General features: G+C 47.3%; 1 protein-coding gene across 1 annotated transcript in view; it reads right to left on the bottom strand.

Annotated features, from left to right (window-relative positions):
- Window positions 1–16084, bottom strand: part of Mdy (diacylglycerol O-acyltransferase) — a 98379-nt gene extending 82295 nt beyond the window's left edge. The window contains exons 1-2 of the mRNA XM_076906872.1: window positions 15818–16084; window positions 4515–4643 (exon numbers count right to left, since the gene is read on the bottom strand). Coding sequence (XP_076762987.1) covers window positions 4515–4643; window positions 15818–15936 — 248 coding nt within the window. The 5' untranslated portion in view covers window positions 15937–16084. The remainder of the gene's footprint in view (window positions 1–4514; window positions 4644–15817) is intronic.
- Between the last annotated feature and the right edge of the window lie 419 nt (window positions 16085–16503).

The raw sequence follows: 16503 nt of genomic DNA, 5'->3' as shown, positions 1-16503 counted from the left end.
ATACGCGTGGCCCAAATTATATTCGGCACGGCTGCGGTTGATCATCTGATGGGATTTCAAGTTCACAGAGTAATTGGAAGGATTCGATTACGACTACAATAGTTTATCGCGCGATCTGTCAATTCAAATCACCTTCGGTAATGATCGTTAATCGGATTGAAGTGCCGTAGGAATGTGTATGCAACTCGGCGTAAACATCCGACAGTGGTATCCTCAATTAGATTCGAGATCACGTCCACGGCGATTCGTAACGCGATTGACTCGTCAATGGGACCGCGGCTAGATCACTCGAAACATATGTAATTTGCTAATAAGAATAGAACGTCCGTTCGCTCGCACGCGGTCGAACAATGAAACGAACCTCCTGAAATTGTATACGAAGCAAAACAGGAAGACAAATACCAGTCGAAACCGCATACCTTACTCAGTACCAACGACTTTATTTTTCAGGTCAGTTTGCTCTAGCTCACTGTCGTACAACTCGTACTGAACTTCGCTTCCAACGCACGCACACGTCCGTGTCTATAAACCTGAATAAATCCTCTTAAAACAAACCCAAAGCTAAGGACACTTTAGGCCAAACTCTAAAGTAAACTTATTGCTGTGGGGTGACATAGTTCGAGGCCATTGCTATGGGTCTTGCGTTGCATTCGTATCCTACCATCCTTCGCATCCTCGAAAAACAAATACAAACAACTAGTAGACCAATATTCCATAGCATTTAATAGATTGCTGATATGCTGATTAAATCAAATAAAGTTTAATCACAAATTGGCACCATCGAAATTTCGATTTAAACTCGTGCACATTCATAAATTCGTTCGATAACGGAGGGCATCGAATTATTTCGATAAAGTGCAAGGTATCGAGACTGAAACGTGAAGCGAAGAGAGAGAGGGACGATCGAAGGGAAACTATCGCGACACGGCACAGGAACGGTTAATGCCATTTTTTTCGCGCTCGCTGATACCAACTACCGTGCAGTTCCGAGGATTCTTCGACTATGGCTCGCGTAATCCGGATGAACGGCAGACGAGTTTTATTTCTCGGCATGACGCGAATCCTTGCGAAAATCGTGGGCAAAATAGAACGACGGGGATGAACGTGACACGACGGGATCGGCTGTCTACGGCGCGGCGCGCCCCACCCGATATCGAATCGTTGGAAATTTCCAAAGCCGGACATTGTAATCGTCTGTACGGGGTATGGGACTCGCGAGAGGAGCCGTAGAAAAAATAATGGGCGAAACTTGATCGCGAACCGATACTTTTCGCTTGTTGTTTAAGGGTGTTCGTTATCAGACGGGATATAAATATACTTTTTCTACCCTTTCTCTGCAATTCCGCGTCGCGCTTTTTCAACGGCGCTGGGAAAAGGTTTAAAATTCACGGAGATTCGCAGCGTTCGTTGCCGGACGGTCGACGAGGACTTATTCGAAAGTATTAACATTTCCGAGTAATACCACGATAGGTTGGATATGCATCATTTAAGTTTCTTTCACTTTGATCCGCCGCGTATTCATCGACTTCCGCAAGGAATATTAAACACAGAAAGATGGTCGCCTCTTTCGATCCGCGGACCACGGTTTCACGAGTCGCGTCCTCGTAAACTCGACCCATTAAGAATTGTACGGGGCTCCCGTACAGTTCCAGTTTAAGTGCATAAATTATGAGCAGATCGTGGACCTTTCAAAAAGTTTCCCCCCTCGGAGCGCGGCTACGAAAAGGGCTAAGGGAGACGAAACTTCGATACGCCTGTCTCTCTGTCTCCGAACCGGTTTCCACGGACTTTTATCGATAGAGCCGGAGTCCTTCGTCGAGAGTCCGATTAATTGAGCTCTCTTCCTACTTTTTTTCACTTCCCAGAGAACCGTCATCCCACTTTCTTGCTGCCGTGTCTCATTCAGCTCTCGCTGCCTCCGCCGCCGCCCCCGCCGTTCCTCCGCGTCGATTAATCTCGATCGCTGCGGAATCGCGTTGCCAGCTTCCTCCTAGTCTCGTGACTCGTCGAATGAACGCTTTTCCTTGTATCCGTCTGGCGGCATTCTTACGAATTCAATTATCGCGGAGGAAAGTGCAATTTAAAGGCAAACGTACATTCTTTGACGATAATACGACAATAGGATTATAGGGTACGAGCTGTACGGACATGTATCTCTAACTCAAAGGGATACAAGACAGCTCGCAGCTCGGATTAATTTTCTTCGGCAATTTAGTAAATGGTGATACAGGAATTACGTTAAAAGTGTTCCGTTTAATAAGGGAAAAGGCCTCCTTTCAGACCCAGTTTATACAATTCTCCATCTGATCCAGAAGGATGCCCGCTTTAAAACCGAATAAACTACTTCAAACTATTTCGACACTTCCTGAGTAAGTCACTCTCCGCGAGAAAGTTCTCCGGACTTCTAAATAGATGGTAATCTCTGGGAGAGGAGCGCGGAAGAACTTCCTAGCCCAATTGTACCCTTTTTCAAGGGTCTACATTTCCCAAACACAATTTTGGATCCTTCCATCGCAATAATCCCCTCAACTATCCCTTGTAATTAGATTCTCGTCTACGAAGATGTCGGGAATTCCGCAAGCGTATTCCGCTGCGAATCCTTAGTACAATAAACGATTGAAAATTGGATTGCACCGAAGGAATTAAAAATATAATACCACATCCTCCCCCTATCTTTCGCATTCTGTGCTCTAATTCTGCGCTTTAATTTGTATCAGCGCAGAATTCGGTCGAAATTACTCCAACTGCATTTTCCAATCGCGCGATATTCGCCAAAAATTAACAGACCGGTCGGTTCCGAAAGAAAGTCAATAAGAGAAGAGATTCGAAACGGAGAAGAAACTAATCGTGACCTCCGCGACGATGGAACAATTTGTCCGTATGGGTGTCGACTATCCGGAGAAGAATTCACTTTGGCCGCTGGTCACTCTTGGAATCACTCGGCCCGTTCGCTCGGAAAGTCTTCGGGAGTGACCTGCAGCCGCGTTTGTTTCAGAAAACGGTTCGAGACCGGGCTGAGCAATTACGACGCGAAAGTTTCTTTCCAAAGTTTTTCCACGCTTAACGAGCGTGATAAATTTCTGTTACGCGCCCGCCGGGGGTGCGGAGGGGTTGCGGAGGGGCGCCGGTCGCGGACCGAGGGTCGCGAGTTTACAACGGCGATAAAAATCTCGTTGAAATTATTCATGGGCCGGGGTTGTACTTCGCCCTTTCCCCATTCAACGGCCAGAAAATTGGTAAGGGAAAGTACGGTTGTGTCTCTCGCGCGGGCAAATCTTCGGTTCGAGGAGATCGGGTGCCGCGACGCGCTGTTAATTTTAATCAGCCCCCGAGTAATGTCTCCGCCACTGTTCGTCCATAAATTAATTAATTTTTCCCCGATTCTTCGCCACGCTCGGTGGACGTTCGCGATTTAGAAGAAGCGTCCATGCGCGTGGTCTCATGAAAATCGAGTCGATAATTAAATTGAAATTCAGCCCTCCGGTAAATACATTCTGCGGTCTTTAGAAATACATTAACCAGGATTGTTATTGGCATATTAGCAGGTTTGAATTGTATTCGCGATTATAATTAATGCACGCGTGCGTGTATCACTGATAATAACCTTTTACGAACTTCGCACAAAGGTTTTATCGAGATCCGGCGAGGGCATCGATAACGATGCGTAGTTATCGGAATAGATTAGACTGCCAGAGTGACTTTGATTTCCGACAGGAGCGACGTCAATAGATCCGGCCAGGGATCCTACATTGTGCACGACCGATCATGGGAATCTCATTTTTCGCCATCGATCTGATTGCTCCTCTTTTTATTTCGACCGTCGTGTTTGGATTTCAGGCGGAAATAAAAAAATATTCCAGGAGAAAAATCTTCACTCAACCCGGCTAATTAACCGGAATTTATCCGTCATTCAAAAATGCCACTCTGTTTAATTAAAATTTAATTCCATTTTGTCCTAACGTAATCTACTTTTCCCTGGTCCAAGACCCCCTTGACAGCTTGATGAAGTTGTCGTTCCCTCGGATATTTTCCCCTTTACGCTATTATTCGAAGCGAAACGGTTCGCGTCTAGCTTTCTCAAGCTCTAACTCTGCCTCTCCCCCTCCGACGTGTGGTACGATCGAGAGGGTTACGCTTCGATAACTTTTTTTCCTCTTACCACTCGAGAAATATCCGGATGTACACGTCGAATGCCCGAGTTGTTTTTTACGAACGGTCCCGATGACTAAACGTCCGATAAATTGCTACGAGCAACGAAACCGAGGGTGCCGGTAATGATCGTCGATAGATTCGTTGACAATTATCGTTACACCGGTGCACGCTTAGAACGAGACGACGAGATTTCGGAGAACGTTCTCCCCGTCATCTTACATATAAATCAATTTCTCCACGGGGTTACAGTACACGGTATCGGATCTCGTGGAACCGCGAACGCTCAACGAATCCGATCACGTATCGTCCACGGCACGTTTGATAAGCCAGCGGTTTTATCAAGATTCTCGATATATACTCACTTTATGAAGTTTTCGAGGAGCAATCGGATTCCGCCGATGCCCAACAACAGGAAGCCCCAGTTGACGAATCCCGTGAAATTGTCGAAGCCCGAGCTCCACGAGAACAGGCTGTCTCTAGGACGATGACATCTGGAAGGAGAAAGGATGGTCCAAGTTAAAAGAAATTCTCGTCTCTCGGGTCGATAGCATGCTCCTTCGTCCGCGATATAAAGAAAGTAAGGCGCCATAGAAACGTCACTGGAATAAGAATGGAACAATAAAGCCGCTTCTGTACGGTATGGTTATATGCATTTCCATTTCAATTTACGAGGAAACACGCGATTTATGCAACGTATTGAAAACATTTGCTCGAGCTTCTCTTATTTCTCTCTATCCATGCCCTCGCCTCCTCCCATCCCGTCCCTCGGCATGCTGTCTCCACTTTTTCACCGAGCGAACCTCGAACGATCCGCGATGCATTCCACTTGAAATGAAGCCAATAGAAATGGACAGTCTATGCCAGACAAAGCATATTAAGGATAGTGTGCTCTACTTTATATCTCGATAGGAGGCACTAATACCGGTATCCGCGTTCCACGAAACGCTGGAAGAAACGCGGCGGCGGGCATTAGAAATTCCCTTTCACGTACGAACAGCAACTCCTATGGCTATTAAGTGGACGATGTTAACAATACACCGGTGCACTCCGTCTCATGAAATTTCAATGCCGTATACAAGATCGCGACGAGTGCCGGATACAAAAGCCTCCTCGTCGTCTTAGGTATCTCTCACGCAGATAATACACCGGGTGAACCTGAGTAATCGGCTTCCGCGGACTACTGGTATCATCCCTCCGTGACTACGAGTGCGACTACACGGGCTGACGAGGACCATCGTGTAAACTTTTCAAAAGCGTTTTGTCTCGAAGCATAAAGCGTTCGAGGAGGCCCTTGTTCCTTCTCCGGATAAGACGTGCTTGCCTGACTGTGAGAATTTAGGGAGACGAAACAAAGCGCGAGGTGTTCGCGAATGTTGCTTAAAAGTTTAATATACAATATATACGTACACGCGATACGCGGCCTACGCCTTAGAGGCCTTAGAAACGCGTTCCCTCAAATTCCTCACCACCGGAAACCCAATGACGCTCGCGTTTAAACTTTCAATCCCCTGGCTATCTCCGTCGTGCCATCTCGATTTCTTACATTAGGGACACGATTCGAGAAACTGGGATGACCTAAACTATTTAGAGCGGAAGATCCTAGCCACCGACTCGATCGGACAGTTCAATCTTTCGGACGTTAAGCGAAGGGAACGAAATAAGAATGTGGCTAGAAAGGTGGAGCGTGGCTGCGAGGGGACGCTCTCGCGGTAAAGGTAAAATGCCACGATAAAGCAACGAAAGATTAAAGAGAGCCGAAAGGAAGCCTTTCCTGAAATACTGCGTCGTTTGTCCCTCGTAATTACCTGACAGAAGTTCCTTATGTCTTGCAACTATGTGCATTTAATGTGATCGTTTAACCTGCCCGCTGTCTCGAGTAAATCCTAAGTATTACTCGGAATTTATGGCAGATCGTGGTAATTAATAGAGCGGCGATAAAGCCGGGCAGGGCTGCTCGTGAGCCGCCCAGGAAGAGCTATCTCACACTTCTGATACTGGGCACCGGCCTGCATGGCAGGATGCGGACGTGTCACCGACAACTTCCATATGCATGAGTGCTGAGCTGTACTGGGTGTCCAAAGTGTCACCGTCCAAGTTCGCCAGGAATGGCAAGTCAGAGCAATAAACGCTTAAACGATCTTTCGGCCGGTCGGCATACGATCGGGGTGGTTCTCCCCGAGGACTCGTAGCTTGTACGTTTCCGAGTCCGAGCCTTAAGTGGTCTAACAATTGTTGTAATACCTTTCGTGTAAACCCGCTAGGATCACGATCGTATGAATTAATAACGGTGAATTTAGAACAAATCATCTACATTCCGAGCAGCGATGGAAATTTTAGAAACTCGCGGTTCGACTCTCAACATTTTCTCGTAATTAAAATAATGAAAATTCCTTCGAGGACACACGCTACAGAATCGCGATATCAGTTGGAAGGTGCGCGTTTCGACAAGGCCTGCGGGGGCGAACCACCTCTACGAGCTGACAAGAAAGCAGAAGTTACCGTCTGCTTTTCAAAGTTCGGATAGACGGCATGCTGGTTTCGGAGCAGCACGCCTGTTTCTTGTTACCGGGGAGAGGCGAGAACCGGTCCTCGGGTTCCTCCCGTCTAGACGCGCGGAGGACGCGCGCGAGAAAAAGCTCCGCTCGCAACTGACTGCGCGCGTCATAAGCTTCGCGATTATCGATGTCGTAAAGTCGCGAGTCGACCAACTTCGCTCGTATACGTTCGATAACTAGATTCGCAGCCCCCGGGTCGATTGTAATACGAACGGAGGGGACATTAGGCGCGCTGTTTCCCCGCCGATTTCGTTACGTGGGTATACATTTAATGGACCATGAACGGGAGACAAATCGAGTCGGGGGAATGGTGTCGTTAAAATTCATTCGTGTCTGATCTGGAACACGCCGGATTATTTTTCTCGTTGTCGCTGCCGGGTTACACGGGCACAACCGCCCCCTGGGCTACTTATTTTAACGCCGTGAAACGTGTAAATAGAAGCGCGTAAAAACCGCGTTTACGCGGCCGGCGTTATTGCGGCCGCTAATTTAAAAATGTGGCCGATCGTTGTTTTCCAGCGTTAGAGAAGTCGACGCGGGGGTGAGAAAAAATAAAAATCCTTCTATCCGAGCCGGACACCGGCGGCGTGAAAACAACGATGGGAAGGGAATGGAATAATCGGTGCATACCGGTGGCGTGAAACGAAATAAAGAACGGAAATGCGTTTTTCCAGGGCGCGCCGTCCGAAACGAAACAGCGGACGATGTTTTGGTATAATTATCCGAGCGTGCGACAACCGAGTAATATGATTCGGTCTGGATGAGTTTTTGCGTTCGTGCCACGCGATCCACGTGGACAGTCTGAAAATTTCGAGTACCCCTCTTTCTTGTCTCTCGATTATACGCTCCTTCGTTCTCCAAGCGCGGCAACCCTTAGAAACCAACGCCAAGTCGGTACGCGGTGGACGGAAATTTTCGCGTTTATACCAGTCCACGTACCACAGGTACGAGACGACGTGTCATCGTTCGCGTTAGCATTTATATGAATTTTGTCTCCGTTCAGGAAAAATCTGATTCAAGGAGGTGGCGATCTGCGAGCACGCGCGGTGTCAGCTGGTCAGAGAGATTCGAATTGTCGATATCGATAACGAGTCACGACGTGCTCCGCTGCCGTCCATAGTGGCGGCTGAATAATTATAGTTCTATCCGTGTAATTAATATTCGGGTGAACGCGCGCCGGCGACGTTTTATCGTCCGGAGAATTGTCCGCGCGTTTTGCACGCATCGAGATCCATATTTGACGCGGGGTGAATCAGAAAATTAATGCGGCTATCCGACGCAGCGGAAGTGCCGTTATACGCGAGAGATACGCGTCACGATCCAAGTGACGCTTATCCGTCCGCTCGTAATTCGTTCACGCGATAAGGTGCAGGGTCCAACCGGCCATTATCTAAACCGGAGAAGTCCATGAAAAGTATATTACGCGCTGTCAACGTTGCCGTCTCCATTATACGACCGGGGATTGAAAGGATGCCAGAAGATCGTCCGCCGGTCATGGTACAGTTTCGAAACTAATAACCTGATAAAAAGGTTCTCGACGAGTGCCGGAAACGGCACTGATATCGCGACCGTAATATCGGTCGCCGATACGCGAGCTTGCAAAAAGTTACAGAAATAATAGAGGGACCCTTCGCTGTTTGTACATTCGAAATAATAGCTTGCTAACGATACGTATAAGAGAGTATACGGTTTAGTATAAACCGGTGCGCGGGCGGCAACTACGCAGCCGGCTATTCAAACATTTATAAAGAAGCAGCCGCGCGAGTGGCCATTTCTCAGCTTTACCTCGCAGGACTTTCTAGATTTTTTATCTCGCAAACTATGAATGAACGAGCATTTATCCAGCTAGCACGTTCCACGGGGAGACCGGTAGGTAACGCTCGCCGGTGGGGGCGAACCCGTAAAGCGAGACGCAGACGTGGACGAGGGGGTTAGACCCACAAAAGCGAGCACGCCACTCGTGTTTCTGTTCCATCCCCTTAGCTGTTCCTGAAATCTGAAGTCAGCCCCGACGGCTACGGAAACGGAGAAGCCGTTGTACATACAAGGGCGGACACAAGGACGGGGGCGGAGGAGGATGAGCGAAAAAGGATGAAGAACGAGACGAAAGAGAGGACGGCGGAAAGGGGCGGCCGGCGCTGGCTCATAGGATTCCCGTATCTGCCTCGCGAATCTTCCTGACACCGGAACCCTCCTGAATATTTAAGCGATAGACGGATATACATATATTACCCGTGTAATGAGGAAGGAAACTTGCAGCCACCGACTCGCGGATCGGGAACGAGCGGACGAAAGAGAACAACCAGTGGCAGGAACAGCAAGGGGTAGAAGAATACCCTAAATGATTCATGAAGGAAAATTAAATGGCGCTTTAAACAGGTCTTCTTGCCAGACCGGTTTTCGTTCACCTCGTCTTCCTTCCGTCTCTCGTCCTCTCCTTCTTCCGACTTGGAACCACTCCGGAATCGATTACCGGAGCACCAAACGTTCCATCTTCCTCGCTCTCTGTCTGTCTGTCGGGTTCCGTCCGCGTGTCTGCCACCCCGGTTTTATTGTCCCGCGCGTTTCACCAGCTCCTAACTTTCGCTGCTACATTCCGTCCGCGCGCGATCACCAGTGCTCTTGGAGATCCTTACCTGTTGTGAGGATCCCAAGGCACCTAGGTTCTAACCTAGGTCGAGAAAACAGGGGTGCGTTCTAGACGCGCGAGAGGGGGCGTAAAGAGAAAGAAGAGCGAGGGTAAATTTCGATTTCGATTTGTACGCGGCTGCGAAAAATGTTTGCATTAATTGCTTTGCTCTAGTAAATGTCAACCTCGATTCTTTAATAACGACCACGCGCGATCAATAAATAGCAACGTCCGCGCCAGAAATATTGACAATATTATTGATCGCGTGCGGTCGCTTTATGCGTGCCGCGAGCCTGCGCTGCTTTTAACGCAATGACGTCAACGAATAAATTTTATTCGCGGCTTTAACTCCGCGCGGAAGTGATGTGTTATTTTTGAACAGAAAGAGAACGGAGCTGTGGCAGATTATTCAAGAGGAGTCCGCAGGAATTTCTTCCAGATAGCGTTTAAACGCGTTGAATGTGTACCGTAAAATTAGTCGCTAGAATCTCGAGGTGGAGCTCCATTGTAAATAACTTTTACATTCGCGTTGCATATTTTACACATTTTACGAGTTTTATATTCGACAAACGGAAAAAACAATCAGCAAAATTGCAAATGGAATGCACGATGTTTGCGAGAAGTGCTCGGCTAGAGGAAATCATATACAAATGGTTTTGCCCGGTTTCACATTTTTAGCTGGATATTTCTGGCACGATTTTATCGGTGGCCATAATTTTCAGGGTAGAACAGACCGTAACCAGGGGGGGGGGGGGATGTGGTTCATGGGGGGCAACACCGGAGTCGATCTCGAAAATCGCAATCGTCTTCGTGCCTAATCCACAGACGCTCGTTCGGCACCCTTCCGTCGACGTAATCGCTTTCCATTGTTCTTCCGGCTGATTTGACGCGCTAGATTCGACACCGACGCCGCAATCTTCCGCGAAGAAAAGGGCCGTGGGATGAAAAGGGATGGAACAAGGGGAAACCAGGAAGCGACGGCAGGATTGACAGCACAATACCGTTAATCCTCATTCGTTTCGAAGTCGCGTCAGCTCGAAAACGGTGGCGCCTCGTCCAGTCGCGCAGTGACGAAGATTAAAAAGTTTTTGTTCAACTAGGTGAATCGCGAATAAATCCGCGTCGAAACAGCTGATAGAGAGCGAATAAAGCATTTTTTTAACCAGGCGGAAAGGAAGAAAAAAAAATAAATATCCTCCGATCGATAAAATCCGGCCCAATCGGAAAGCATGGGTGGCAAACTTCGGACTTTATTAAGTGTTTTTCGCGTCCTCCGCGTTTAAAGAAATTGGCACGAAAAGGAGCCAATATTCGTGTTTGTAGAAACATCGAAGCTCGCGGGAACGACCATTGGCGGGAAATTAAAATCCCGTGAATGAAACCCTCGAGCACACCCCTTGTGCGGATCGTTCGATACCGTGCATACGCGCGACGGGTGATTATTCGCATACGTGCATATATACCGAGGAGAGAAGACAGAGGAGGAGTCCACGAGATGATTACCAATCTGCCCTTGGGTCTATCCCTCCTGTCTGCTCCCTCGCATGGAACATCGTCCGAAGTTATTAATGATTCGAACACCAAGCCCAGAAACTGAACGAGACCAGCGGTCGAACGGTTAGAGGGACGGTGGAAATATTGACACGATATAGTACAGAGGTCCAGGGCAACGAGGACAGATCGCGGGAATGGGCTGATAAAACTCGAGGGGAGATCGATGTGTGGGAGAAAAATGGGGAAGGAAAATAGTGGGGATATTATTATTGTCCATCTCTCGTCCGACTTGATATTACCGAATGATTATTACCCGTCGGCCGTAGCACGTCGTTCGGAGGCAGAGGCGGAGATATTGGAAAATATCCGCGGCGGACGTTAATGGCATTCCTTGGTCGTCTAACTATACCCGCAACTAATTACTCTGGACGTCACCGCGAGATTAACAAACTCTTATTTCACTCTGGAACGAACATTGTTGCGTGAATATTTTATAGACGGAGCAGTTTCCTGGGCGCGTTGAAAGCTGTCGTGAATTCAATTTCGAAGCAAACACAGGGCGAGCAGGGATGCCCGAATCGAAGGATCGTGCAAACGGAAACTTTAAAATCAATCCGGGATTGAAAGATCGTACGAGCCAGACATAGCTTTCCGCGCGGGTTCCTTCGACCAAAGGGGTAGATCATTCGATATTCACGGCGTCCAACGAACCCAGACGAGCTCGCGCCTAATTGCAAAGTTGGCGAAAACAAGAAGTATCTGGCAAACACGGAACGGGTAAATACAGTAGGGTTCGTTTGTTTAAGAGACGGAGGAGTGGTGTGCCATCTCTGATTCTCCGGCATAATGGACGATCCCGGAGCAAGAAAACGGAGGGGTGCGAACTTGGGGAGAAGAAACAACCGGAGGTAGGAAGGTGTTCCTTCCCGGAGTGCAAGGGTGGAAAAAGAAGACCCGTTGTTTGCAGGTCATTATAGCATGTCAAAGGGGGAAGAAGATTTCGGTGTTTTTTGCCTAGCTGGTCGACCTTTCCCTAATAAAACAGAGCTAGTTTGAAGGATATGTTCTAAAATAAAGCGCGTCTGGTATCGCCAGCCCTCAGCGATGTTTGTCTCGTCTCGCTAATTAACGTTCACTTCCACGGAATGACCGCTACGCCGAGCGATTACGTTTTTTCATTTTATTCTCTACTTTTTTCGCCCAGCCTTTTTTCGCGAAACACAGTTTTCAACCTTCTTCTCAGACGCCATTTTTACGCTCGCGAAATCCTAACAAAAAACTATCGCCTGTATCGCGTTTACTACCGTAATGCCTCGCCAGATTTAATCTTGTTTTTAACGCATTAATTTTTGATCGCGCGCTCGATTAGACCGGCGACTTGATTAAATTTTTTTCCACAACGGATGGATATTAAAGCCACACGCGAGCGCACACGCGAACGCGGAACTTCATAAATCTGGACAAATAGAATTTGCCCACTGCTTCGGTTTCTCTAGCCATGCACGCGGTGGACCCCTCCTCGCATCCCCCCTTTTGTTTACGGAGAAATATTAACGCGAGTTTGCTTTTCCTCGCTGCTTCCGCGGAACGCTCGAGGATTCTTTGATTAGCGATTCCGATTGAGGAACGCGCCTAGCCACGGGATCCACGCTTTAAATCGAATACACCGTAGACTAACCATGAATTTATGATACTTCAATGCTCGCGAGCACGTCGACTATTCATCCCAAGTATTTCCACGATATAATTTCCAATTATCCAGCTAATCAACCGTTCTCCTTTTTCGTGCGCCATCATAAAGCAAGCGCTTACGCCGTGTCAGTGGAATTAACATTTTAATTAAAGGTACGCTACGAGTAGACGCGCCGGCCATCCGACGGTACGAAATATGTAAACGAGTTTAGGAAAGCGTTAAAAAACAGGCCGCCAATGGCTCAGCGCGATTGAGACTACTGTCCCGTTTCAAATTTGTTCGAAAGCAATTTCTAAGAGAATGTCTCTTTGCGTTCTCGTTTGGAAACAGTTCAGACGCGAAGTCTATTAGCAGTCACAATTCGTTAGCTGACAATTCGAATGTCACGTTGTGTACACGACTCGAATACGGCCAGTCATTATTTAACGATTTAATGGAATGACGAAGCTTCTGCGATCGAAACGGAAGTATACGGGGAACTAATTACGCGAATGTTTTTGTGCTGGAAGACAGACGAGTGATTGTTAATTAGGTACAGAGCGGAGAGAGGTATGCGTTTTGCTACTGTCGCGCCTAAAGGAATTATTCTGTAATTGCCACAAAGAGAATACGTGACATGGCATTGTTTCGATTCGCGTTACTGAAAGCGCGCGTATACACTGTACGCTTCGGCCGGGTGTGGTTTTTGAACGTTTCATTGGTTAATTAATAGAATCCGTTTCCGAATGCGTTCAACGAACGAACGGTATAACATTTGACATCAAACAAGCCTCAGTTGCTACTTCGCTACGCGTCAATAACTTCTGGTCGGATTATTAAAGCAATTTTGAATTTTATTCGAGAATTGACGTTTCACATCGCGGTGACACACCGTTACGTGCAACCGAGCCATAAATTATCGAGGAATACATTATCTGCGTATACTGTTAACCTTCTCTATTTCCTGGTTAATTATTAGTTCTTGTACTACTCATCTTTGAAAGACCCTAATCAATTATAACTACTTTTTTCTTTTTTTTTTTTTGCTTTTCGTTAACAAGTAAACAGAATTCCATGAATGTTATTTTAATATTCGTTGCGATAATATCGATCCTTTGAGCTATTTGCGTAATAAAAGAATATATATTATCGGTAATAGAATACCAAATGTTGCTGGGAAATTTGCATAGGTCTACACCGGTACTACGCGTTGCTATAAAATACCATCAACTTTGCACACGGACAACTTTCTGTTTGTGTAACGGAAGGGAGCCACGATTAAGCCTGATATATTACTATTTATATATCAGCGAACTCTAATCTAATGGCGTGCAAATATATCTTAAGACAATTCAGCGCATAAACCAACAACGTTATCGGTTCAAACATGATAGAATTCCGTGTTACGTATAATCTTCTGGGCAAAGAAAAGCAAGCATTATTTCAGGATTATAAACGACCTGTAAGTTCCCGCTGGAATATTCTGCGTTTCCCCTTGTTTCGCGATATACAAGGTGACTTCCAATTACGTGATCGGACATCGAAAAATGTACGTGAGACGATACGTGAAAAAAAAAAAAACAAAACAAACGAAACCAATCGCTCGAAAAAGGTCAGTCTAACAATATACACAATTGTTTATAGAATGAGGCAATAAGCATTTCGTACGACAAGAAACAAGAAAGTAAAGAAGAAAGGAGACATATGCCGGAACAATTGAAGTCCGTTTGGAATTTGAAATGTAAATGCCCGACGTATCGACGCGTAATTGTGATTCATTCGGGCTGGACTGGACAGCACGGTTTGATTTATTACAAAACGCAAGAAACAAGAGGGGAGAACTCGTGTAGCCGTGGACCAGTTGATTAACGTGTCCTGAAACGTTCATTACTTATTCCCAACGTCTAACGAGATCTTATTGATCGCGAAGTTGGAACGGTTAATTGTCATTCACTTCGTTGGAACTTTAAATGAAGCTTCAGCAGACGTTCCCATTGTTTTTGAGCACGGAGCCCGAGTAACACTGTCGGTTATCGCGAGGCTCGCATCGAGATAAGTTCCTCTATTGCGAAGGTACAAGGGCTGTGTACACCCCAGCTGGGAGGTGAACGAAACTCAATAATTATGCCGCCATCGCCTGGCGAACGAATTATCTAGCCGTGTTTTCTTGACGTGCACTTCCATCAGAAACGGCGAATGGCTCGTTAAGGAAGTTTTCGTTTCCGCGAGTGGCGCGCACTCGACACTCCATTCAATTGTCAGTTCCCGTGTCCGTTCTGTCGAACGAACTTCGCGCCGTTCGTATCCGTCTCCGGATTCGTTTCACACATTGTCCACGTCATCTCAAATATTTGCTTACAGCTTTTTACTAGCATGTTATTAGTCATTCCTTCTGATTACGAGGCTCGTCATCGATTTCACCGAATGGGAGATAGATACGCTTATACGGTAAGCCCCATCGCTGGCCTACGGGATTAAGCAAACACGTGGATCGAGACAGTCATGGTCAGACACCGAACTATGTACTTTTGCTAAACTCTGCTTGGACCTTGACCGTGTTCCAAATTCCATCTGATCGATAAAAACCGTCGATTCGCAATCGCGGAGTGTCTCAAATTTAACGCGACTTCGCGTCAAGCGATAAATACAGACGACGACTATTTTTCTCAATTACCGTATCGTTAGCATTTCCATATACGAAAAATATAAAGAAGAATACGAAATTACGAAACGTAGCGACGCGATCGAAGTCTGTGAAAAGCTACACTTTTCAAGCATCGTAAAGTTCGTCCGTCGTCGGGAAAGGAACTCGTCTTATCACGAATTTGAGGCGTGCCTGGCCTATCTAGCCAGACGAAATGTTGTGAAACGACCGGTAGGGAATTCACGTATACACCGCCGACTGACCTCCGCATCGATTATAACAAGCGACAGAACGGCACGGAGGAACGTGAGCTAAAACAAGAAGAGGAATGCATCGCTCAAAGGGAGGGGATCACGCGTTCACAGTTGCGCTCGATCTGAGGTGAAACGCGCATGCGTGTTGCTCCCATAAAATCTTCTGTTACGTCGGAGGCGTCCGAAGAGGATCCTGAAAATTTCTCGCGGTTGTGTTCTCGTTGACATCGTTTGTGTTTTTTTGAACGGTATCACGTCGGCAACGACACCGGACGAGCGTCGAGGAACCAGCGAAGTGAGTTCGCGAACGATACGGAGGCGCAGTCGTCGCGGCGGGTCGGTCGCGTTCGTGGTTACGAAGGAGAACGATGGTAGTACGCTTTACGGTCGTGTAAATATCGGGAAAAGAAGACTTACGGTCTGTCGGGTTGCGATTTGCGGACCATCAACTCCGCTTTTTGGATCTCCTCGGCCCTCGTGACGCTCTTCGTCCTCCGTAATCTGACCCTTGCGTCGTTCTCATGCTCCATCGTCATGTCGTTCTGCGAAGAGGGACAAGGCACCAAGCGCGCTTCGGACACCGCACGGGAAAGCACAGGCACAGGCACACGCGATGCACACACGCGAACGTGGTTAGCACTTCGCGAGCCGGCACGCGGTTAAAAAACGACTGTACACCGGCCGCGAATAATGGTACGCGATACGAACGGGGCGACGCGTTTGGTCTCACTGGCGATACGCGAAACGCGTGATTCGATATAAGAAATACGCTCGGTAAAATCCGGGCTGCCCGGATGCCTCACCTGTAACGCGTCGAACGGCTCGAGGCGGTATAATCGCGACGTGCTTCTATCGAGCACGCACGTACTCTAATGTGTTTACAAGGAGACAGTCGCGACGACACTGCTCTCACTGGTTGCGGTTTCCTCGCTCGACTGTGTGTTTATCTCCGTGTTTCTCGCAGATAACGATATCATTGTTAACCACGCATACATATTTTCGTGTAACCACACCGCAATCACGTTCTGTATCTTGAAAACGAGCAGAGGGCGCGAGTGTTTTGTTTACTTTTCGCGGGCTGCCTTTCCTTCCGATACGAAACC

This window comes from Xylocopa sonorina, chromosome 1 (assembly GCF_050948175.1).
Source record: "Xylocopa sonorina isolate GNS202 chromosome 1, iyXylSono1_principal, whole genome shotgun sequence".
In the NCBI taxonomy this organism is placed as follows: Eukaryota; Metazoa; Arthropoda; class Insecta; order Hymenoptera; family Apidae; genus Xylocopa; species Xylocopa sonorina.
This window is presented reverse-complemented; position numbering and strand designations above follow the sequence as displayed.